Raw genomic sequence first — 24,798 nt, 5'->3', positions numbered from 1 at the left:
TGTTTCCACAAGTGAAGAAAACCTACACATACTATCTGATGTGGAAATCCTGTGTATATGTCAATAAAGCACTGTTGGCCAATGGGGAAGCAAGATAGGTGGGACTAGGAGTCAAGGAGGACTCTGGGTAGGAGAAATACAGGGAGTCAAGATGTAACCACCATGGGGGTAAGAAGCCTGGAAACTTTTCTCCGGTAAGAGAAATACTTAGATTAACAATTATGGGGTAAATACTTAAGTCAGAGCTAGCCAGTAAGAAACAAGCAAGGCCAACAGCTTCATAATTAACACCGTGTCTTGTGTGTTATTTGGGGACTACAACGCAGTAGAGCCCAGGCGATTTGTGGGGGAAAAACCAAGCTTCTTGATATGGGACAGAAGAAAAACCAAACATAAGGGACTATTCTATTGCCACTACTTTCATAATTTCTTTGACATGATTTTGACTTTCTAAAACTTTTCAAAGGTATGAATATTATCTCAAATTTTATAAAGTTAATATATGTATTTTAAACTTTCTGTTATGATATTAATGGTCATACAGAATACTAACTAATTCTAGAAAAAGGCTTCATCTAGCTTCCTGTACATTATTTTGGGTTTGAGTCTCTATCAGGTAACCAGGTATTAAGTTTTTGTACTCTTGATGTACTTAACAAATTATGTTCCTTTAACCTCTTAGAGATCTGCTGCATATGACATTTAAGATGTTTAAGTTTTCTACAGTGAACCATAATCATTCCTAATAGCAACTTTTGAGGTCCCCAAAAGGAGAATGGGGCACCACAACAAGGATTCCACCTGGATTGTGGTAATGCCACTAAGAAGACAAATACCACCCAAAGATCGGTTTTGGACTACAAACTGCTCAGGAAAATTTCAAGGTGGCTAGCTGAGATGGTCCAGCCTCACAGACTACTCTAGCCAGGACTTGAGATAAGCCCTGCACTTTGACATTACAGAGACTGGACAACAAGTGATACAGCTAGCTCTCCTGGAACTTGGTAATTTTCTCAGGGTCCCCTAAAGATGCCATCACCTCCAGACAACAGGAAGTAATTTTGAGGACATGATGCCCATATTCCCAAGAAGTGGGGAGGGTAGTTTTTGGTTGTTCAACAGGTTATGTATGTTTGTCTTCCTTTAGGGGAGTTTTTATTGGTAATGGTCATAAAAAAAGCTGAACGAAGGAGATTAGATTCAGGAATCTTGTTCTGAAAAGAAAAAAGGGGGGGATATAGAAATGATAGGATTAAATGGTAGATTATTGAATCTACTTTTAAACCAAAAAAGCAACTACTACTCTTAAATATTTTACATTGGTATGGATTTTTTTGTGTTGATGCAAATTTGAGGTTATTTTTGTTATACTGTAAATGTTTCTACTCTTGTTTAAGATATTTTTGTATATTGATACAAATTCGGGGTTATTTTTGTTAGAACATATTGTACATATGTTTCTACTCTTTTTTAAGTTATTGTGCCTATGTAGTTCATTTAACAATGTAATGCAAATTTCTAGTCCTTGAATGTTATTATTACAATCTACTTAGGATAATAGAGAAATGCAAGTTAGTAGTTAGTCACCTATTACAATCAAACTTGTAGTCATATTAGGTATGTTTCCAAGGTCAAACAGAACTATATCTGTGATATGTATCTCTCACTTCAGAGATCTATAGAATATGGCATTTAATATATTTTAATAACATAAGGGTTTTTATGCAATGAAACATGTCTGCTCCTGGCAGCACCAATCTACTTCAGAGAAAGTGATGACCATCAAAGAAACTCCATATAGAGTTTACTTTCTTTATGGCAAAAGTTAGCCACTGGGCAAGAAACTACCTTTGCCTTGACTGTAGACAATATGATGTCCAAATTGGACAAACAGGACACAAAGGAAAGTGACTGCTGAACTTTGCCAAAACAAAGTGGGACAGTCCTTTAAACTTCCTGCTTCACAGAAAAGTCTGTCAGATATTCTAGGCCTTTAGACCAAAAATGGATGTCCCAGTGGATGTTACAGAGAAGCCTTGGGTGACTTACTAGTTTTGGAAATGGTTTGCTTTCCTGTTTACTTAGGTAATATTATATCCTTTTCAGATCTCCAATGGAATTGAAGATTAGATAGCTATAATTACCAAATTCAGAAAAGAAACTCATAAAAGAGGTGTAAGATGTTTAAGGTTGAGAGACATAAAAAGATAGTTTTGAGCCGGGCATTGGAGGCAGAGGCAGGTGGATCTCTGTGAGTTTGAGGCCAGCCTGGTCTACTACAGAGCAAGTTCCAGGACTGAGTGGAGCCAATACACTGGGGAAGCTCCCAAGTGCCAGAATACCTGTGCGACCTGAACCGACTGAAATGCCAACACCGAGGTCCGCATCAACCCAGTGGAGTTCAACCCTGATTTCCTGGCGCGAATGATTCCTAAAGTGGAGTGGGAGGCGCTTGTGCAGGCAGTGGACACTTTAAACCTGGTGGGGGGACCCAAAGAGACGACTGAAGGCTTTGAGCACGACAAGACATTTTTGAGGAAGATGGACCATGTGTTGCTTGAGGTTGATGTGCTGGAGGGTACCCTGCAATGCCCAGAATCTGTCCGTCTGTTCCCCATCAGCCGCGGGATCCCCAATATGTTGCTGAATGATGAGGAAACATAAACTTGCTAGCCACCACTTTAGCATTTGTGAGGTATCAGTTGTATGATCTGTTAACTATGTCATGTGTTACCCCGATCTCCCCCCAGTGACTCACCGACCACCACGTAGTGGAGCTCCATAGTATATTTTCTTCTCATTAAAGGTTCAAAAACAAAAAACAAACAAATAAATGAATAACAAAAAAACCCTGCCTCAGTGAATAAGGTAAAAAGCATTTGAAGAAGACTGATGATGCCAACTTGGAGCCCCTACATGTGTGTCCACACCTACATACATATACACACATGCACATCACATACACATGTGTAAAAAGAAAGTGCTTTCACATCTACATTTTCATCTAATCCCCACAGCAGCCTGAGGTATAACAAGTGTCAGCACTGGAGTTTAATTGACTGGTCCAAGCTATCTGAACCAGGACTCAGACTTAAGTCTCCCTCCTTCAAACAATAGGGAGGTTTTAGGATTTGCAGAATCTCTACCCTGACCTACAAATACTTCACTTCAAGGATTAAAACTCCACTGTTTCATTAGGACAGTAACCTACCATTTTTATTCTCTTAAGCTTACAGACTCTGCCCCAGGGTTAGGAGAGCACAGCTCAGTGGTTAAGAGTAATTTGTTTTTGTTGCAGAAGACCCAAGATCAGTTCCCAACACCAGGACACTGCTATAACTCTGGCTCCAGGGATCAGACTCCCTCTTCTGACTTCCAAAGACACACCTATACATACTAAGCATACGGTTACCACACACACACACACACACACACACACACACACACACACACACACACACACAAATAAATCCTAAAAATAAAAAATTCCTGGAGTGGCTGTTTGTGGTTAATGCCTATAATCCCAGCACTGGGGAGGCAGAGGCAAAGGATTGAAAGCTCAAGGTCAGCCAGGAGTATACAGCAAGATCCTATGTCAAAGCTTGAGGGTGCCCCAACGTGTGTTCTCAGGAATCGCCTCTCTGTCTGTCTGTCTGTCTGTCTGTCTGTCTGTCTGTCTGTCTGTCTCTCTCTCTCGCTCTCGCTCTCGCTCTCGCTCTCTCTCTCCCCTTTCTCTTAGAGACAGGGTCCCATTGTAGCACAAACTGTTCTCAGCTCACTGTACAGTAGATAATGGTCTTGAACTTCTGATCCTCCTGCCTCTATCTCCCAAGTGCTGAAATTATAGGCAATGGCTACAATGCTTAGTGTTGGGAATTGAAGGAGGGCTTCATGTGTGCTAGGCAAGCACTCTACCAACCGAGCTCCATCCCCAGCTCGGGAATCTATTTTCTATTGTTACAGTTGTGGAGTGCTAAGGCTTATTTGCAGTAAGGAGTGTCTCCACTGTGGCAATACAGGCCTAAGTTTCCTAAGATCTCTTTTTGGCTCTACTCCACCAGAGTCGTTCCTCGCCTTTTGCATTGTGGGGAGATGAAGGAGACCACAGGGAGGCGCTCCCACTCTCCAGTGTCAGTGCTTCGGGCTGAAGATAACCTCAGTTGAAGCTCTATCATCCTGCTGTTTTTAGAGAGATGGCCAGCAGATGGCACTAGTTTACCACACTTCCCTTGCACTCTGGCGGCGCCAGCAGTTCTTGAGGCTAACCCAGTGGAACCCCAAGGCCGCAAATCCTGAAGACAGTGTCAGGGAACACTTGTTTGAAGCTTTGTTTTCTTTTGTTTTTCAATGCAGATTTTCTCTGTGTAGCCCTGGCTGTCCTAGAATTAGCTCTGTAGACCAAGCTGGCCTTCAACTCAGAGATCCACCTGCCTCTGCCTCCCAAGGACTGGGATTAAAGGTGTGTGCCACCATCGTCCAACTTGTTTGAAACTTTTAAAGGGCACACGCAGATAGTAATTTTCAACCATGAGAACAAAAATGAAGCATTCTTAGTAACTAAAACTAAAGTTGGAGGAGTCACACTTCCTGTTTTCAAAACTGCAGCCACCAGGAAGGCCAACAGTATGGCTGTAATAGATAAAGCAAAAGAATAGGCTGGAGAATTCGTAGATAAGGTCATTTACAGTCAATTGGTTTTCATCAGCACTGCCAAGACCATTCAGTGGAGAAGCATTTTTTCACCCAATGGTGCTGGGTCAACAGGATAACCACGTGCAGGAGAATGAAATAGGGTCTGTCCTTTGTACCATATACAAGGACTGAGCCAAAATGGCCCAGAGACAAGGGCTGAGGTGTAGCTCTTACAGTGTAGTGTTTAGCACACATGAAGCCTGGGTTTGATCCCCAGCATTATATAAACAGTGTCGCCTGCAGCTGTAACACTGTCAAGCTCCACAGACTCTGTTCTTGTCTCCACAATCAGTGGCTTTGCCCTAGCACCCCAGACACTTGAGCTCTCCAGACTTCCTATTACGAGCAGAGCAGCAGGCTTGGCCCCTCTGCGTAGCTTCCTGCCTATGCTTTTCCCTCTGCTATGCCACATCTGTCCTGGTAAAATTCACTCTTGGTACTGAGTGATCAGCCAGCATAGCACTGGCTGAGAATAAAAGGCTGGGGGCTTTTCTGAGGTGAACATTTGGTCCAGAAAATAAGCAGACGCCACAGAGGAGAACAAGCCATGAGTCAGTGGCTGTTCTGTGTTGGCTTCTTTGTTTTGCTGTGCTGGGGAAGGATCCGGGACCGTGTGCATGCCAGAGGCAGTTCTAATTGATTATAAACTGCACTCCCAGGAGCTAGGCAGATGCTGTTCTGAGAGGGTGAATCCAACACAGCACAGTGGTGGCCAAAGGAGCTCAGACTGACCAGAGAAACATGGGAAGTTTTTTTGTCCTGATTATAAAAATGCCCTATCTTCCTCCAACCCTCCCTCCCCTGCTTCCTACAGTTTTGAAATAGTGGGTAGGGATGGTAAATTTATCCCATCCCAATTCCACTCCCCATCTCCTGACTGGTTGCCTGTTTGGTTTTGTTTTTTCAAGCAGGAGCTTATGTAGCCCAGGATAGCCTTACTTTGAAACTTAGGCTGGCCTTGAGCAGCCGGTTCTCCAGCCTCCACCTCCCAAATACTGGCAGACAATTTAAGCTTGTGTGCTCCCGTGCCTGCTCCCCTCCCAGGATTGCTCTGGCGCTACCCACTGGCCTTGATTTACTGTTTTAAACCCTTTAAAGAAAAACCAAACCCTGTCCCTGTGGACCAGTTGTTTCACTCCAAAGACAGGTGTTACCCACAAGGCCCGCCGTCTAGAAAAGTGGGGTGTCTGTAGAAGAACTTGAAAGCACAGACAGAGAAAGCCCCTTGTTTGGAGCAAGATCAGCCAGACCAGCTGAAGGAGACAATAGACTTGGGAGAAGCCAAAGGACCACTTGGCTAGAATGCCAGATCCCAGGCCAGCTATTGTATAATCTCCTTCGTGCAGGAAAAAAAAAAGACAAAAACTGGGACATATTTTAGGTCTTGCTCAGGAGCCCAGAACAGGCTCACAACTCCAGGAATATCTGCTTTTCCCTGAAAATGGAAAATCTGAGCTAAGAGAACAATATGACTCGCTGGAAGTGCCCAACCCTGTAACTTGGGGACACTGGGCCTCGAACCACCTTGTTCCTGCGTTCCAACACCCCTGTGCTCTGAGCATCTGGTGTGATTTAAAGGACAGCATGGCTAAAGGAACACACACAGGACTGGAGGTGTCACTCAGTTTGTAGAGGACTTGCCCAGCATGCATAAAGTCCTGGGTTTGACCCCCCAACACTGCATAAAAGTGAGTACAGTGGTGTATTCCCCTAATTCTAGTACTTGGAAGATGAAGGCAGAAATACCAAGAATTCAAGGTTATCCTAAGTTTTTTAGTAGTAAGTTTGAGACGAGAATTCGCTGCAAGAAACCCTATCTCAAAAGAGAAATAGATATAATTAACAATTTGATGTAACTGTGGGGACTAGGAGATATTCTTCCCAGAGTTGGTGGAGAAACTGATCACCCTCCATTCAATACCTTTGGAGGCTGGGGAGGAAGCTCAGCAATTAAGTGTATTTATTGCTCTAGCAGCAATTAAGAGTATTTATTGCTCCCAGAACCCATATCAGGTGGCTTAAAACCACCTCTAACTCCAGTCCCAGGGAATCTGATGCCCTCTTGCCTACATGGGCACCTATCTGCACATGGTGAAAATAAACTCACACAGGTATGAGCACATACACATAAATTTAAAAAATCTTCAATCCCCTGCAGTTTCACATACACCAGAGCTCCAAATTTGCCAAATAAACATATGTTAAGGGACTGGAGAGATGGCTCAGTGGTTAAGAGCAGTGGCTGCTTTTCCAGAGGACCCTGGTTCAGTTTCCAGCACCCACATGGTGGCTCACACCTGTCTGTAACTCCAGTTCCAGGGGATCTGACACCCTCTCACAGACATACATGCAGGCAAAACACAATGAACATAAAAATAAATTATATTAAATAATTTTTAAAATGAAATACATGTTAATTGCATTTCAAGTAAAAATATTACCGTTTATTTCCTTATTTGACCACCATTTGTATGTATGAACTGTGACAATGGCTTCGTTTACATCTTGTGGGACATGGCCAAGAAATATGCTTTATGCTGTTCATTTGCTTCTCAGTATTAGATTATCATTAGTGAAGAGGCTGGCAAAACCATATAAAAAGACTTGTGTTTGCAATCATAGCAAAATGAACAGCCAAAGTTGCAGAAGTTTACCAATTACTTTTGTTTCTTTTTAAAAGAGGATCTTTATTTTGTCATCTTGGGGGCCATGTGCCAACCAGCATCACAAGAGAGAGACAATAAGTAAAGATACAACGAAGCAAGCTGCACCAAAACAGATGTGTTTAAATTAACAAGTGACAATTTGTGCAACAGTCTCACAACAGTTGTCACATGAGGTGGACAGAGAGGATTACAAAGAGCCACAAGACTCAGTTGCTCAGAGGTTGTTGAGCAACCCCAGAAAATCTCAGGGGGATCACTTCTCCACGCCGGCGCAGGCCACCCCTGCTTGCTCGCTGTTGTCGCATGGAGGGTGCTCTTCCTTGGACAGTGCCGGCAACTGGGGACCTGGCGGGTGTGCTTTGGAGGTACTGGAAGGCACTCTGGCGGCCCACCTGCCTCTCAGCACAGTTAAAGGTCAGGGCAACTCCCACATTGCTCTTCATGATTCTGGAGGAGCCATCAGAAGTGCCGTCAAAGCACCGGCCAAGGGCTATCTCCTTAGCTGTACGAGGGTCCTGGTCAGTGACAGTGTAGATCCCATAATTGTGGCCCAGAGGGTCCAGGGGTGCCAGCATGGTATATTCACTGGTGTCATTGTTGACTGCCAGTGGAAGGTGGTTGACCAAGTACTCATGCAGCATAGAGTTAACACTGGCTCGATGGCAGCTTCCCTGGGGGATGACTTTCACTAATGTGCGGTCTACACGGTCTTGGTCATAGAGCATTCCACTGCACTTGAACTCCAGGCAGGCAGATGAGACATTAGGCTGATCTCTATCCCGAGTACTCTTCACATCGCGGATCCCATATAACTTCCCCACAGTTTGCCGGTGGGTGCCCCCCATGTTGCGTGATCGAACGTTCACCTCCAGTGGCCCCACAATCTTTACTTTGATGTAGCAAGCCCTGAACTCCATTGGCTTGGGCCACCATGCCAGGTAGTCTTCAGTCCAGCTCATGGGGTCATCTTCATTGAAAGGAACTGTGTTGTAGTCATAGCGATCCCCCTCAATCTGATAGAACCGGAAGTGGGCCGCACTGGGCGGTGCCTCTTCGCATGCCCGAAGGTTCTCAAAGGCATAGATAGGCCCATTGCTCTCTTCAGCTGAGTTAGGTCTTGGCTTGGCCATACTGATTTGGAAAGCCGTCTTTTTAACCCGTGGATCCTCATGGTCTGTCCGACGGTATTTAAGTTTGTTGAGGTAGGGCTGAGGGACACCGATTGCATTTGGGTTGAATTTAGGAGAAGACTCTACTGCCTCTAGTTCTTCTCCAGAAAGGCTTGCCAAGACATAGACAGAGTAAGCATCAGGGGACTGGTCATCACAGAAGGCAGGCAAGCAGGCCCCATTGGGGCCTGTGATGACACTGTCAAATCGGCCCCAGGCCCTGGGGTTAGATGAAAAGCCAGTTCTGGGCTCAAGATTGATCACCGAGACTACAACCCCCTGGATTTGCTCACTGGGCAAGAACCTCTCACTCCGGTAAGTCCTCACCTTGATGAAGCACCTTCTGCTTTCCGGGACGTCCAGGTTAAAGAGCCTCCTCTCACGGATCTCCATGTTGCCTACTAGGAAGGTTCTCTCTTCCCTCTTGTTCCTCCTTTGGCTTTCAAATTTGAAATCACCTTCCTCTTCCCACAGCCCCGTGTCTGGGTTGAGCGACCAGAGTTTCATGGCCGGCACATGCTCCGGCATCTTGACCTGGGTCGAGTCAAGGTGGACCTTCACCTTGCCGGCATTAAGTGACTCAGAAGTGAGCTCATCTCTGAAGTCCACTGAGAACATACCGTATGTTCGAAGGGGAAAGGTGTCTCCTTCATCATTGATGAAGTTCAGGTCACTCTGGGCAGCTGTGGCCGTGGAAATATTCCTAGGATCCAGGAAAGTCACACTGGCCTTCACCTTTCCTGTGAAGGGCTCCCCATTCTGCCTATAAAAACTTTTGGATGGAATCTCCAGTTCAGCCACAGGTTCTTCACCAGCCACCTCTCCCAGGGGGATAATGTTGTTTTCCATGGCTTCCAATGTGATGGGTTCTTTCCGCCGAAGCATCTTGATCTCATGGAACACTGCACTCCCCTTTCTGTTGAAGGGCAGCACCTTGGTAGTATTGACAAATTTCTGCAGCCTGTCCACAAATGTGAGCACCAGTCTCTCCGTGTCCTGGGGGATGTGAAGGGTGAATGTGCCCTTGTAGCCAGTCATGCTTACACGGTTATTGCCCATGTACACATGGCCAAAGCGCATGGGCTCCCCGTTGTCAGCAGCACTGACTCGGCCCCTAACGATGCTCCGTGTCTCTGCACATCTCTGGCAGCTGCACTCCACGGCCACCTTGGTGGGCAATGTGTACCCACTGCACTGGATCTCCCTCTCCTCTGTTCTGGAGATGCCACAACAGCTCTCCACAGCATCCCGGCACCGGATCCCATTGTCTTGTTGCCCTGCACAGGTCTTGATCGGGCAGCGGCCTACATCATAGTAGAAGGAGTTGGTGGCGTTCTGGAAGCAGTCATGGGGCAGGCGGATAAGGTAGCCTTCAGGGGTTGGGTTGCAAGGACTCTCATCATATGCTAAAGAAGAAATGGTATGGGTGTTAAAGTGTAAATTCGTGTCTTACACAAAGTACCTCAACTATGTGTTTTTTTCTCTCTCTTTTGCTCCCTCGCTCTCCTCCTCTTGATTTTGTTTTGTTTTGTTTTGCTGAAACAGGGTCTCACATAGCCCTAGCTACCCTGGAACTAGCTCTGTAGACCAGGCTAGCCTCGAACTCACAGAGATCCGCCTGCCTCTGCCTCCCAAGTGCTGGGACTAAAGGCATGCGCCACCACCACCTGCCTCAGAAACCCTGCTTTAACTGGGCATGGCAACATACACTTATAATCCTAGTACTTGGGAGGTGGAGACAGAAGGATCATAAATTCAAGGTAATTCTTGGCCATGTAATGGGGTTGAGGCCAGCCTGGACTATATAAAACTTTGTCTTAAAAACAAATAACAAGCCGGGCGTTGGTGGCACACGCCTTTAATCCCAGCACTTGGGAGGCAGAGGCAGGCGGATCTCTGTGAGTTGGAGGCCAGCCTGGTCTACAGAGCTAGTTCCAGGACAGCCTCCAAAACAATGCAGAGAAATCCTGTCTCGAAAAACAAAAAAACAAAAAAACAAATAACAAAACAAATAAGCCCTGTTTAAAGTAATGGGAGGCTGGTGTTTCCCCATGACCTCTGCTATACACTGAAGTTCTTAATACTCTAACTACCACCTAAATCAACCTAAGACTCAACTCCACTTAGCTTGGAACAATGCCCAGAATTGTTTCTCAACTGAAAAAAGCAATGCCTTTATAACAGCAGGACTAAACCACTAGGATGCCATCTCTGTATCCATCAACCCTCATAGGTCACTTTCACAGTCATTCTTTTGTTTGTTTGTTTGTTTGTTTTTCAAGACAGGGTTTCTCTGTGTAGCTTTGGAGCCTATCCTGGCACTTGCTCTGCAGACCAAGCTGGCCTCGAACTCATAGAGATCCGCCTGCCTCTGCCCTCCAAGTGCTGGGACTAAAGGTGTGCGCCACCAACGCTTGGCTCATGGTCACTCTTGAGTAAGCACAAAAGTCAGTTCTCTCTGTTTATCTTCTAAGTTATTGTACCAATGCTTTTAGCTATTGACATAATTCTATTTTGCACTAGCACCATTTTCTCTTTAGTTCCCCTTTATGCTAAACTTAAGGCAATGTACATATGTATTTGGAAAGAATGTGCAGCTGTTATCTGTAACTGAACTTCCTAATGTAAAGTGTCATGAAAGTGTCACTGTGCCAACAGGGTGTGTTGCTGTGATGATTGGCACACTTCATGCCTGCTCAGTTAAGGCCCTTTGCCTTGTCTATGCTGAGGTTTGTTGCTCAATTTTCTTAGAGTCTGTGAATATTCCGTAGTTCTTCCAATGAATTTTCATTTCCTCTGCTTTGTTTTGTTTTGTTTAGGCCAATCCCTAAGATATCATCTTTTCCCTGCTTTCCAAGGACAGGTTTGACAGGCCTTTGGCTTGAAGCCTTTCCACCTCCAGTTTTCTTCTAGAAGCCAGCTTTAATCAGGCCACCCTTTTGTTTAACTCATTCTCAGTTCCCAGCTTCTGTAGCCTCACACTCCATGATGCTTCTCCCTCCACACACACACTGCACTTCTAAGATCAGGATTTTCCAACCTTCACTGCAGAGTGAAAAGAAAGGAGGAGCTCTGAAGGCATGCATGCCCAGACCACATCTCAGACAAAAATCAGACTCCTGGGGGTCATTGCAGATTATTAATTGGGGGGTCATTTTAGGGGGAAGGCTGACTTTTTGAGATAGGGTCTCATATAGTCAAGACTAGTCCTGAACCTACTGTATAAGAGAAGATGACCTTGAATTCCTGGTCCTCCCTCTGTCTCCCTAATTCTGGGATTACAGGCATGTGCTACCATCCCTTAGCCACCTGGAGGTGTCTATTTCTTGTCTGTTAGGGCTTGGGTTCCTATTTTAGCTACATTTTTCTGAATTTCAGAGGCAACTTGACAGGCTCTCGTAGTCAACGCTATCTCATGACTCTGACCTTCTGACCACCTGTTTTTATCTTCTAGGTTTTCACAGTGCTGGGGACCGAACCAAGGGCTTCATTCATGCTAGACAAGTACTCTACCAACTGAGCGATAACCCTAGGCCATACATATTTTTGTCTGGGTAGAATTTTATTTACATTTCTATACACACGCACACACACACACGCACACATCTCAAATGATGGTTCAGTGACAGCAAGATGTAGTTCTGCATTGTATCCCACAGGGCCTGGCACTACTCACATCATAGAAAATCCCAAGTTTTTAATGCCCAGTGATGCTGCCTGGAGTGCTCAGCCAGCCTGTTGCAGACCCAGGACCCCGGAGACCCACACAGGCTTACCAATGACAGCCAGCTGGGTGACCTTGGATTTCACAGCCCCAGCATCACTCTGTGCCTTACAGAAGTACTCCCCTGCCTGGTCCTGCTGCAGGTTCCTCAGCACCAGCTTGCTCTCATGCTTGTAGAGGGAGGGATCCAGCAACGTGTTGTTGTGATACCTGTAAGAATGCAGAGATAGAGTCCATAAACCTGATGATGTGCCAGGAAGCAGGGGGCTGGGGATGGTTCGCTTTCAGCTTGGCTTGCCCAATCGCACCTGATTGGCTGCGAGTTGGGAAACTGCTTCTTTTTTTTTTTTTTTTTTTTTTTTTTTTTTGGTTTTTACGAGACAGGGTTTCTCTGTATTGTTTTGGAGGCTGTCGGTTCAGCCTAGCCTCAAACTCACAGAGATCCGCCTGCCTCTGCCTCCCAAGAGCTGGGATTAAAGGCGTGCACCACCACCGCCCAGCTGGGAAACTGCTTCTAAGTCCCAGCCCCACCTTTTTTTTTTTTTTTTTTTTTTTGGTTTTTCGAGACAGGGTTTCTCTGTATTGTTTCGGAGGCTATCGGTCCAGCCCGGCCTCGAACTCACAGAGATCCGCCTGCCTCTGCCTCCCGAGTGCTGGGATTAAAGGCGTGCGCCACCACCGCCCGGCCCAGCCCCACCTTTTAATTGATGGGGGAATCTGTAAACAAATCATCTCACCTCTCTGAATTAAAGCTTCCTGCTCTGTAAAGCAAGAGCAGTGATCTCCAGCTCATCTCCCAGAACTGTTGGCATTCTGGCATTCTAATCAAGCTAGTGGCTATAAATGCTTACTGGAAGGTAAAGAACTCACTCTCAGCACTGGGGATTCTGAATCGCTGGGCAAAGCAGGACTGAGGAATTTTGCTGATTGGTCTGAGAACATGCATGTTAGGACCCTAACTAAGGTCAGGAAACATTTTGGAGCTAGGCATGGTGGTGCATGCCTTTAATCCTAGCACTTGGGAGGCAGAGGTAGGTGAATCTCTGAATTCAAGGTCATCTTGGTCTACAGAGCGATTTTCAGGAGAACCAGAGCTACACAGAGAAACCCTGTCTCAGAGAGACAGAGACAGACACACACACACACACACACACACACACACACAGAGAGAGAGAGAGAGAGAGAGAGAGAGAGAGAGAGAGAGAGAGAGAGAGAGAGAGAATCTTGGGAGAAAGAGCTGAGCTTTGAGGTGTTGAGGTATAAGAGGACTGGCTGGTTGTCTGGGCAACCTCAATCCTGCAGGTCCCCACTTATAAATGTTATCTTTCAGACTCTGCACCAGTAGCCCACATATGCCTTTATTCTATCAGCCATTGCTATCGTTTATACATACAAGGCAAGCAAGCTCTGATTTCTAAGAGAACTGGGCAGGGCAGCTGGCAGAATACACACCAGAAATACTTGTCCGGACTGGGTTTCCCTGTGGCCTTGCAGCACAAGGACACACTCTGCCCGGCCCGCCGTGCTTTCATTTCAGGGTTCATTACAATGTATGGAGTCTCTGGGAGAGAAGACAAGAAACAGTGCCTGGGTTTATTACTGTGTGACAGGCTCTAGAGAGCCCTGCTTCCTTAGGGTCTGTGATGGTATTGAAATTGTATGACTTTATCCCATTCCCTGCCCATCTCCGGTCACCCCCCTCCCATGCCCCAAAGAACCAATCTCCAGTGGATTCCCCTCCTCCGCCCTCTCCATCTGGGACCTGCTCCCACAAACTTCTCTGGTAGCATCTGGATGGGACAATGGAGAATGCAGGGGACCTGATGCCAGCCACACTCTAAGTGATACAAAGGAGAGAACCGACTGTCTCACTCTTGCATTATTCATGATCTTCTGCCCCCAGCAGAACTTTTTTAAAAACTATTTTACACCATTTCTGAGCTTCCCATGCTTCCTCAATGACTTACAAACCTCAGTGATAATTGACTATTTTAGACAAGGTGGTCCAGGAAATCTCATGCCTCATGGTGCTGAACCAACCAATATTTAGAAGAACACTCTACACGGAGTATGCACAGTCTCTGCAAAAGCCCTGAGGCAGGGATGTGTCAATATTTGAGAAACAGACAAAGAGGCCATTGTGGCTATAACAGATTGATTCTGCATAGTAGGAATAAAGAAGAATTAGGGAAAGCCGGAGGATATAGGAACTGTGGTATAAATTTTGGGTTTTACCCCCTCCTACCACAGGACACTCAGTCACCTGCTCTCACAAACTCTGCATTGATGGTGGCTGACTTCAGGCTAGTCTTGGGCATTGTGAGCACAATTGGAGCAAACTTGGTCTTGGTGATTTTCAGGGTGCTTTTGCCATCAGGACACAAGCCGGGAACTCGGAACCTCCCGCCGCTGTCTGTCTGGGTCAGCATCTTTGGTGCCTTGCCCAGCAGGTAGACAGTGGCCCCTGGAGCTGGGGCACCTCCAGGGAGGGAGATGACCCCATGAAGCATGAAGTCCTGGCACATGCAGGCATCACAGTCAGCATTCACCTGGCCCATGGGGCAGGGCAGGTCACAGGCTGTGGGACAAGGAGCCACGTCAGCAGATTCTGCTGGATTCTGACCCGTCTTCACCCCATCCCAGCCTGCATGCTCACACATCCTTCCTTTCCTTCTTGGGTCTTTCTCAGCCCCTCCTTCCTGCCTGTACAGCTGATTCCTATTCACCCTTCAGAGTTAGCTCAGGAAATTTCCTCTAAGCAACTTCCTTCCTTCTTTCCTTCCTTTCTCCTCCCCCTCCTCCCGCTTCTCCTCCTCCTCTCCCTCCTCCTCCTCCTCCTCCTCCTTCTTCGTGTAGGGTTCAAGACAGGGTTTCTCTGTATAGCCCTGACTATCCTGTAGACCAGGTTGGTCTCGAACTCAGAGATCCACCTGCTTCTGCCTCCCAAGTGCTGGGATTAAAGGTGTGCACCACCACTGCCCAGCTGATTTCTTAAGCTGTGATAATTTACAATGCCCTGTGTTCCTAGCTGTCCTGTATGTCTCCCATCAGAGCAAATGACATGCGCAGTTAGTGACAGATGAGTGAATGAATGACCTAGTCTCACACTGACCCTCTAGCCCATCCTTCAGACTATTTCAATCTCATCCATCACAGAGACCCAGTGCCCAGAGGGAGGCAGGTACCTGTGCAGGCCTGGCTCACACAGAGCTGGCCCTCCTCGGTGGCCTCACTGCACAGTGACACTGTCTGTGCCAAGCAGGTGCGGGTACGGGTCTGGACCCCAGTGTGACCACAGGCAGCTGAGCACTTGCTCCAGGGAGACCAAGCACTCCAGATGTGCTCTGTATCTCGTCGCAAGGACCCTACAAGATGAGAGCAGCAGAAGTCACTTTCTCCCCCAGGGGAGTAGGTCAGGAAGTCTGACCCCAGAGCTGTTTCTTCTCTGGTGAGGGAACACAGGTCCCTATTGACTTCATAAATCTCACTGATATTTCTGTTTATCTCAATGAATTAAAAATAAGTTTTGAGCCAGGTGGTGGTTGTGCACACTTTTAATCCCAGCACCTGGGAGGCAGAGGCAGGCAAATCTCTGTGAGTTCGAGGCCAGCCTGGTCTACAGAGTAAGTTCCAGCACAGTCAGGGCTGTTATACAGAGGAACCCTGTATCAAAAAAATCAAAATAATAATAACAATAATAATAATACATTTTTGAGACAGTCTCATATAACCAAGACTGGCCTCCAATGTCTGAGCCTCCTGCCTCTACCTTCTGAGGGCTGTACTTAAAAGAGTACCACATGTCCAGTTTAGGTGTTGCTGGAGACAAAACCTATTGTTTTGTAGATGCTAAGTCAGCACTTGGCCAACTGAGCAACCCCAGCCCTACAATGATTTTTTTTCTAATAAAGGAAGTCAAAAGTCTTGAGGATGTTGTGTTTCTACTTGCACAGTAGAATGTATGTGCAATGTATGGGTGAAAAGGTTTTTTGTTGTTGTTGTTGATGGTTGGTTTGTTTGTTTGTTTGTTTTTGCCCAGCACTGCTGTCTTGGGACCTGTGTTGTCAGCAACTCATCATCCTCCACTAGTGTAAAACAACCACATGCTGGCTGCAGACAGGCCGCCTCCTGGGGACTCAGAGTCTGTAGTTCACAATGACTTGAATAGCCAGACTCCTGCCTACCTCCTCACCTGTCTCCTGTAGCCTGTGTATAAAAGGGAGGCTCAGCCCTTGCTGGAGAGGCCAGCTGGGCTCCCAAGAGAATGAAACCATTACAGGCTCCTGGGTCTGCAGCATCAATATGTGTGGACAGGTAGAGCCCTGGGGGGCAGGGTGCCCACCCATAGTGCAGGCCTGCAGCTAGTCACTTAATATCTGCACTGTGCAGTGCGTGAATGGAGTGGAATATAAAGAACATGGATTCAGCTGGCCGTTGGTGGCGCACGCCTTTAATCCCAGCACTCGGGAGGCAGAGGCAGGTGGATCTCTGTGAGTTCGAGGCCAGCTTGGTCAACAGAGCGAGTTCCAGGTCAGACTCCAAAGCCACAGAGAAACCCTGTCTGGGAAAAAAAAAGAACATGGATTCCACAAACATGGTCATGGTCCAAATCCCTGTGTAGCACTTAGCTGTGGGGCCAGTGGACTAGCTTGACTTCTCTAAGCCTCATGTAGCCTATTGAAATAACAATGTCTCAAAGGTCAGTCATCAAGGCTGAATAATGAGGGTAGTCAGCATCTTAAACACAGAAATTGTAGCAGTATCGAACCTGAGCTCAGCTGCTCCGTTCATTGTCTCATATAAACTTCATCAAAATCCTCATGAATGGAGGGACACACCTATAATCCAGCACTTGGAGACCTGATTCAGACAATTACAGGGACTAACTTGAGCTACATAGTAACTTTGAGGCCAGCCTTAACTACACAGTAAGACTTTATAGGAAATCAAAAACAAAAAACAAAAAACTTTAAGCCCTGAAGATACACTGTTATTCCTTTTTACATGTAATATAATCCTCCAAAAGAAGGATCATGGGTTCAAGGCCAGCCTGGGTACTTTATCAAGATTATCTCAAAACAAAAAACCAGAAACAAAGCTTTTTTTAAGCTGGGTAGTGGAGGCAGAGGTAGGTGAATCGCTGTGAGCTTGAGGCCAGCCTGGTCTACAAAACGAGTTCCAGGACAGGCTCTAAAGCTACACAGAGAAACACTGTCTTGAAAAACCAGAAAAAAAAATTTAAGAAGACTAGGAATGGCCGGACATTGGCAATATACACCTTTAATACCAGCACTTGGGAGGCAAAGGTATGCAAATCTCTGTGAGTTCGAGACCAGCCTAGTCTACAAGAGCTAGTTCCAGGACAGCCTCCAAAGCCACAGAGAAACCCTGTCTAGAAAAAAAAGAAAGAAAGAAAGAAAGAAAGAAAGAAAGAAAGAAAGAAAGAAAGAAAGAAAGAAAAGGAGGGTCAGGAATGTAGCTCTGTGAAAGAGCACTAGCCTAATATATGAGGGGCCTTACGTCGAATCCCAATACTGGAATACGTGTGAGAACATAAGACTAAGGAGCCTCAAAAAGCTTGTCTAAAATATACAGTTGTAGCTGGGCATAGGGGCACATGGCTGTAATCTCAACATTCTGGAAAGAGGCAGGAGGGTCAGGAATTCAAGGATAGTCTAGGTTACATAATGATTTCCAGGCCAGTTAGGGCTAGACCCTACTTCCCTCCAAAAAAGGAAGAGGAGGGCAGAGGGCTGGGAATGTAGCTCATAGAATGCTGGCTCGGATGTACATAAAGCTGTGGGTTGGAGGCCCAGCCTTCAGGCATGGTAGTACTGCCTAGAGTCCCAGCACTTGGGAGATGGTGCCAGCAGGAAGATCCGAAGTTCAAGGTCACTTGAAGCTACATAGGAAGTTCTAGGCCAGCCTGGGCTATATGAATACAGTTGCTCTAGGCTTGTCTTTGCACATTTATAATGTCAGTCACTTGGGACAGACGCAGGAGAATCACAAGTTGTATGACCTGCCTGTAAAACCCTATCTCATTATTTAAAAATAAATAAATAAAAGGGAAGATGGCTGGAGAAGTAGATCAGTAGTAGAGGGCTTACCTAACATAATGTCCTGGGTCCAATCCCAAGGGCCCCCAAAATAAATAATGAATAAATAAGCAACACAGTTGCACATAGGAAGCGAGAAATTCAAACCCCAGAAGTTAGTCTCCAAGTGCTGTCTTCCCTACTGGAACTCAACGCAACAGGTTAGCTAGAGCAGTTGGGGGGGGGGGCACACACTCTTATCCCACTAATGATATTTAGTGGCTGTTAAAAGACTGGGAGCATATGCAGGTATGTGCTTTTCAGATCCTGGCCTCTCCTGTGCCAAGGCTGCTGGGAGACAAGGACTGGGGCCATTCCAACTCACCTGGTGGGCAGAGGAAGCGCACTGTATAATTGGAGCAGTTCTGGCCTGGTCTCTGTTCCCTGTTGAGGCACCAGAAGCCCTCCCGGGGACTGCCATGAACCACCTGGCCAGTGCTGCCCGCAGGCATCCAGTCAGTGGTCCGGGCCTCTAGCCGCAGGGGACGGGCACACACACGCTCCCCATAGTAGAAGCGAATAGCATCCAATCGCTCATAGTCACCCTGCCCACCTGGGTGGTCGATGTTAAACCAAGTTGTCCACTCACCAGGACCTGAGAGACAGAGCCGGGTTGAGGAGGAACCATCCCTAAATAGCAGGTGAACTCCAGCTACCCTTTCCTGATGCATCCCTGAGAATCCTCCGTTTCTGTTCAATCCCCATTTCCCAACACCCCATCTTCTATTTCACCAGAAACTCTTCAATCCCTTCTCTGCCTCACACTATGGAGCTCCCCATTCCAGCTCTCATCAGCCTGACGGACTATGCTAGGGACTTTCTCGTCTAATCTGTCTCTCACTCTAGCCCTTTCTAACGCTGTAGATGGGGTAAGCTTTTTCCATATGGTTTGGACCACAGCATTCTCTGGCACAAAAATCTCTTAGAAGGCAATTAGGGTGTTGGTAAGACTCCTGTGCTATCTCTTCACCCTTGTCTACCCTCTTCATCCCCACCAGCACCCCGTTCCTGGACTACATCAGGCAGCTTCCTGACCCTGAGCTTTCTTATGCTGCACTCTGCCTGGAGAGAACAGCCAAGTGTCTTGTTAAGTCTAGTTTCTATGAAATCCTAACATCCTCTCCAGGCTTCAGAGACTGGTCTAGTAAGACCCCCTCCCAACCCTCCCTGCTCCAATGGAGACTCACTGTCTGGGAAGTCAGCAGGCTTGGCAAAGTTCTTAGAGGTCCTCTTCACAGGCTGGATTCTTCTCACTGACTGGGTAAGCATCGTCTGTCTCCCTGAAGGACAGAAGAAGAGAGGCTCACAGGGTTTGGAGATGCAGAGAGCTGGTCTGGAGAGGTGGAGACGGCATGAACCCTGAGCATGGATTCAAATCCCCACTCTGCCACTCACTACTACGAAACCTCCCAAAGGCTATACAGCCCGTTTCCCACAGCACACACATCGAGGCTGGCATGGAGGGCATGCTCGGCAAATGACAATTTTCAGTCTTGTTCTAGAAAAGAATGAGCAGCTAGACTTGGTGGTACATGCATGTCATCTCAGCACCTGGGAAGTGGAGGCAGGAGGGTCAGAGGTTCAAGGATAGCCTTGGTTACATATTAAGTTTCTGGCCAGCCTGAACTACATGAGACCCTGTCTCAAGAGAGAGAAAGAGAGACAGAGAAAGAGGCAGACAGACAGACAGACAGACAGACAGACAGACACACACACACATATACACAGAGGAGAGAGAGAGAGAGAGAGAGAGAGAGAGAGAGAGAGAGAGAGAGAGAGAGAGAGAGAGAGAGAGAGAGAGAGCAGCTTTTAATCTCAGTACTTAGGAGGCAGAGGGAGGGAGATGGATCTCTCAAACCTAGTCTGGCCCACCAGGCTACATAGTGAGACCCTGTCTCAGGAAAAAAAAGGGAGAAAGGGGGGATTAGAAGGAGTGGAAGGGGGACAAGAGAGGGTAATGATAACTAATTTTATCAAGATCTATCACACACATGTATGAAACCCATTACTATGTATAAACGGTATACGCTAATTAAAATTCTTTTAGGGCCTGGGAGATGTCTGGGCAGGTAAACGTACTTGCCACCAAGCCTGACACCCTGAGTTCAATCCCAGGGAAGGAGAGAATAGACTCCCAAAAGTTATTCTTGGACCTTCCCACACACATACACACAGGAATAATAAATCAATACATAAATAAAAAATTTATATGGGGCCAACAGATACTTCAGGTAGCTAGTAGGTTGGGACTCCTGTTATGGAGTCTAGATCTGTCCCAGGTAATATGGAGCCTTATTTTCCTGTCCTATAAAGCAGGGACCACTAATATCCCCATCATACAGTGCCGCTGGCCTGAGGGTTCCATGAAATGAAACACCAATATCTCTGGAGAGAGTTGCAGACTCTGCCACTTTCTAACTAACCTTGGGAAGGCTGTTAAAGTCACCTGACCCTGTCTTCATAAAAACAGGACAGTAGGAGTTCATAAGATCCTCAGAACAAGGCCTAGCATAAGTCATATGCTGGATAAATGTCAGCAAGATATTCTAGTTCAATGCCTGGCACAAGGGGTGCTGGACCCTTTCTCTTAATGAATTGGCACGGAGATCCACCATCCCATAAAGGACCAGTGAACCGACTAGGCCAGTGGTCTTCTTTGTTCTGACCACAGCCTGAGGATGAGCAGAGGGCCCTTAGGACAGGGGCAGCCTTCTCCAGCCCTTCTCTACATAAAGCTGGGTTAAGGGCTCCAAAAGCAGAAGGAGAAAGGAAAGCAGAGGCCTGCAAAAGCGTTGAAAGGCAATTAACTCCCAGGCAAGGAGCCAAGTCAGAATTCTCTGTACTGCTTAATTGGGGTGATGGGAGCCCTTTTAATCAACATAATCTGATTTCCCCTCAGATGGCTGAATGTTAATCATCTTCGCAAACAGCAGCTGCCAAGGTGGAAAGGGCGAGGCAGGAGGCGGGCACACACAGCGCTGGCGCTGAGCAGGAGCGGCCTTTGTTCATGCATCTGTGGTCACGAGCCTGCAGGGCATGCAGCTTTAAAGGAGGGTTGCGAGCAGCCTTTGCATTAGCCGTGATTAGAAATGAGAAGAGGCAAGATGGGAGAATGAGAGTCTCCATAGGAGTACAGGCACCTCAGGCAGTCAGCAGCTCCACCAGGCACCTTCTTTTTGATCTTTGGGTCACCTCTGGGAGCAGAGGAAAAGGAAACCAAGACAGTTTCTGGTGTGTCAAACTTGGCTTTGGGGTATAAAGGAAATTGAGTTTTTAGGGCCAGAAAAATTTTCACACAACTGAAAACAGACCAGCCCCAAACCTGAGAACGCTGTGGTTCCCCTGAGACTCCCTTTTGCTTTGGTTGCCAGGAAGCTCAGAGCTAAATTTGGTGCACAGGGGCAGAACCTTTCCTATATTTTTTCTTCCTCCCCATGGGTGACTATTCATCCTGGTCATATGATTCTGTTTTGTGAATTTTAACACTCAGAACCATCTCAGATTTGAGGTAGGAACAGAGTACAAGCTATCAAACTGTCTCAAATCATCAGGCCAGGCAGATGCATAACTGGGTCCCAGAACAGAGACGAACGACTTCACTGTGGAAGCAGAAGCTATAGGAGCAAGCTGAGACTTAGAGCATACCCAGCACTGTGATGAACTCCAGGACCAGGAAAGAGAGTACCCAGGTCTTGGTTGCTGCCATCTTTCCCTCAAGGCCACGTAGAATTGTCACAGATAGTGGTGCTGCTTCACAAAGCTGGACCTGTGGTTCCCCAAGAATATGTCATAGAAGCAATGATCTGCAAAGAAGCAAAGGGTATCAGAGCCCACACTTCCGAATCACTTTTTTTTTGAGATATGGTCTCCTGTAGCCTAGGCTGACCTCAATGTTACTGAATGTGTGTGTGTACACAAGGATGACAGTGAACTTCTGATTCTCCAGCCCCCATCTTCTGAGTGCTGGGATTACAGGCATGCACACCGGCTTTATGTGGGGTTAGCGATGGAACTCAGGGCTTCCTTCAAGTTAGGTAAGCCCTCTACCAACTAAACGGCATCCCAAGCCCCAGTCACATCTCTTACAGCCCAGCGGAAATAGCTCTTGACCTCTCCAGGGTGAGGGGTAGATAGAATGGAGTCTTCCTGAAGTGACATCTGCTTGAATAGCCAAACAGAGCTATCTGGGAGACGTAAAAATGTGCCAGGTTCCACAGCGGACAGGCCACTAGGGAGGATAGCGATAAAGAAGTTCCTTGATAGTAAGAGGGGCCCGGCTTACTTCTAGAAACTGCTGGGTAACTTAATCACTTTCAAGACCCAGGCTTTTGTTTTGCTACCCTTTTACGGGGTTCATAGTTTTGTAAAGGTGGCTACATATTAATGCCATGTAGTCCTGGTCCCAGCAACAGTGGACCCTCCTACAACAGACAGGCAGGCTGAAAGCCACCCATGCCTCTCAGCTGCACCACCTCCAAGAACACATTCCCAGATGTGCACGGGCCGCAGCTGGAACCCATTCTGGCCTGTTTGTTTTCAACCTGGCTACGAGCACCATAGCCAGGAGCCAGCTAAAGGGAACTGGATGGGGTGCACAGTGAGAACCCAGAGCTCCCAATAACTGGGAACATAGAATCAGGGCTGCAGGACTGGGGAGAGGTAAACATGCCCGGGCATGATGTTAAAGAACTTTGGGGTGAACCTGGGAGGTCCAGGCTCCCCTTGACTGGATATACCCCCCCCCCACTTCCCGGAGTTAGTTAATCTAAAAAAATCATTCCCTCCAGTTACGTATGACTTATACTGACAATCCCAGTACTTGGGAGACTAAGGCAGGTAGTTGGCTGTGAGCTGGAGGCCAACCTGGGTTATTACAGTGAGTTCCAGGACAGCCTTAGCTACAGAGAAAGACTTCAATTATTTTTAAGTCTGGTGCGGAAAGAAAGGGAAGAAAATGTCTCCCTTCTGGAAGAAAAAGATCCTTGAATTTTTGGATGTCTCAGGAGACGAACAAATCCACAGCACAGATTGTCTAGCCTTGAAACCGCTGTACCAGTTGGTTCAGGCTATTCCAAGCTACAGGGTTCTGAGTGGGCCTGTGAAGCCAGAGCCAGCTCTGAGGCTGCCTGACAGGCCAAGGTGGCCTGAGGCACCTTGTGGAAAACCCATTTCCCATCTGGCAGAGAGCTCTCTGCGTCCCACCATTTCCTCCCAGCCGGCCTGACACTCAGGATCTCCAACCAATGCTCGCTGGGGCTCCTGGACAGTGGCTGGCCACAGGAGGAAAAGGTACAGAGACCGAGATGGGGCCACTGGGGGGACTGTGGTTTTGGGTGGGCAGGGCTGAGGCCAGACTTTGGGTAATAAGGAGTAAGAGAAGTGTCAAGCAGAAAGGGGCATCTTTTGTGGGAGATGAGATGGTCAGTCAGCAAAAACAAACAAACAAACAAAAGAACAATGAGGTGTCTAGGGATGGGGGATAGGAGCAGAGCCAGGCAGTGAGATGCAGGGATGGAGTGAGAGGGTGGGAGCTCACCGTGTCCTGCACAAGGCTCTTAGCTGGGGTCCAAGTCTTCTTCACCTCTCCAGCTGTCCAGCCGTGCGCGCGGGGCCTTATATAGCACAGCTGGTGGCTCAGCCCGTGGCAGTCAGCCACGGGAAGAAGCAAGGAAACCAGATCTGAGCATGAGGCTCCCTCCCTTCCCCATATCCCCAGCAGTTCACAGGGGCAAGAATTTAACATCAAGATCCTTGGGGATGTGGGGGCGGTGTGGGGGAGGGTGCCACAGAGCAGTGATGGCTCAAGCGGGCCACAGCCTGGGCACCACAGTCTGTGTCAACGAGACAGGGCTCAGGAGAAGGGCTGGACAGGGGACCCAGTTCTGGGAAAACGCCAAGGGGAATTCTCCATTTGGGCAGCATTTCGTAGCTTGGGATGGTGTATGCTGGCTGCAGCGTGTGGTCTGCTGATCCCCACACTCCCCAGCTGGCCAGACCATGCACAGCAAGATCTTAGCACATACTCCGAAACTCTTTGGCACACAGGTCACCTTAGACTCTATGGATGGGTGTGTCTCGACTGTGCTGGGCAATGACTTGGCTTCTCTGGCCTTTGAAGGAGCACTCAAGGACCCTCAGAAGGGGTGAGGGACAAAGACTCTGGGGTACAGGATATCACCTGGTAAGAACAGTTCATCCTTACCCCTTCCCACATTCATTTGTGTATCTCCCTGCACCCACTGGGACCAGAGAGATCCAGCAAGTGAAGCGCTTTGAAACCCTTCCAGGGCTGTGCATGCGCGCACGTGCGCACACGAGTGTGTGTGTGTGTGTGTGTGTGTGTGTGTGTGTGTGTGTATACCAGCCTTACCCACAGGTGACTAAGCTGCTGCTTGTACTCTAGGGCTTCTCCAATCTCCCTCTTCCAGCTCCAGCCTGAGGCTGCCTGT

General features: G+C 47.3%; 1 protein-coding gene across 3 annotated transcripts; it reads right to left on the bottom strand.

Moving 5' to 3' along the window:
* Nucleotides 1-7,362: 7,362 nt before the first annotated feature.
* On the bottom strand, nt 7,363-24,034 carry LOC101826973 (cartilage intermediate layer protein). Of its 3 annotated transcripts, none has more exons than XM_005075543.4 (9): nt 23,886-24,034; nt 21,995-22,152; nt 19,537-19,629; nt 18,675-18,944; nt 15,437-15,616; nt 14,515-14,829; nt 13,704-13,812; nt 12,304-12,461; nt 7,363-9,933 (listed from the first exon to the last, which is right to left on the bottom strand). In XM_005075543.4, exons 2-9 carry the CDS (start codon nt 22,053-22,055, stop codon nt 7,565-7,567), a joined length of 3,555 nt encoding a protein of 1,184 aa, XP_005075600.1. In that variant the 5' UTR covers nt 22,056-22,152; nt 23,886-24,034; the 3' UTR covers nt 7,363-7,564. The 3 variants fall into 3 exon arrangements, with proteins under 3 accessions (XP_005075600.1, XP_040595815.1, XP_040595816.1); XM_040739881.1 differs by having other exon boundaries at nt 18,939-18,944; XM_040739882.1 differs by lacking the exon at nt 18,675-18,944.
* Between the last annotated feature and the right edge of the window lie 764 nt (nt 24,035-24,798).

This window comes from Mesocricetus auratus, unplaced genomic scaffold, assembly GCF_017639785.1.
Source record: "Mesocricetus auratus isolate SY011 unplaced genomic scaffold, BCM_Maur_2.0 Super-Scaffold_100691, whole genome shotgun sequence".
Lineage (NCBI taxonomy): Eukaryota > Metazoa > Chordata > Mammalia > Rodentia > Cricetidae > Mesocricetus > Mesocricetus auratus.
The sequence above is the reverse complement of the archived record's forward strand: the minus strand, read 5'-3'. Positions and strand labels throughout refer to the sequence as shown.

What these genes read in the sequence shown, in the direction of transcription:
- LOC101826973 (XM_005075543.4), bottom strand. Translation starts at nt 22,055, where the DNA reads ATGGCAGCAACCAAGACCTGGGTACTCTCTTTCCTGGTCCTGGAGTTC. An exon ending in TGTGAGCCAGGCCTGCACAG is followed by an intron (nt 14,830 to 15,436) that starts GTACCTGCCTCC and finishes CTTGTCCCACAG; the next exon opens with CCTGTGACCTGCCCTGCCCC. An exon ending in AGTCCGGACAAGTATTTCTG is followed by an intron (nt 12,462 to 13,703) that starts GTGTGTATTCTG and finishes GCATTCTTACAG; the next exon opens with GTATCACAACAACACGTTGC.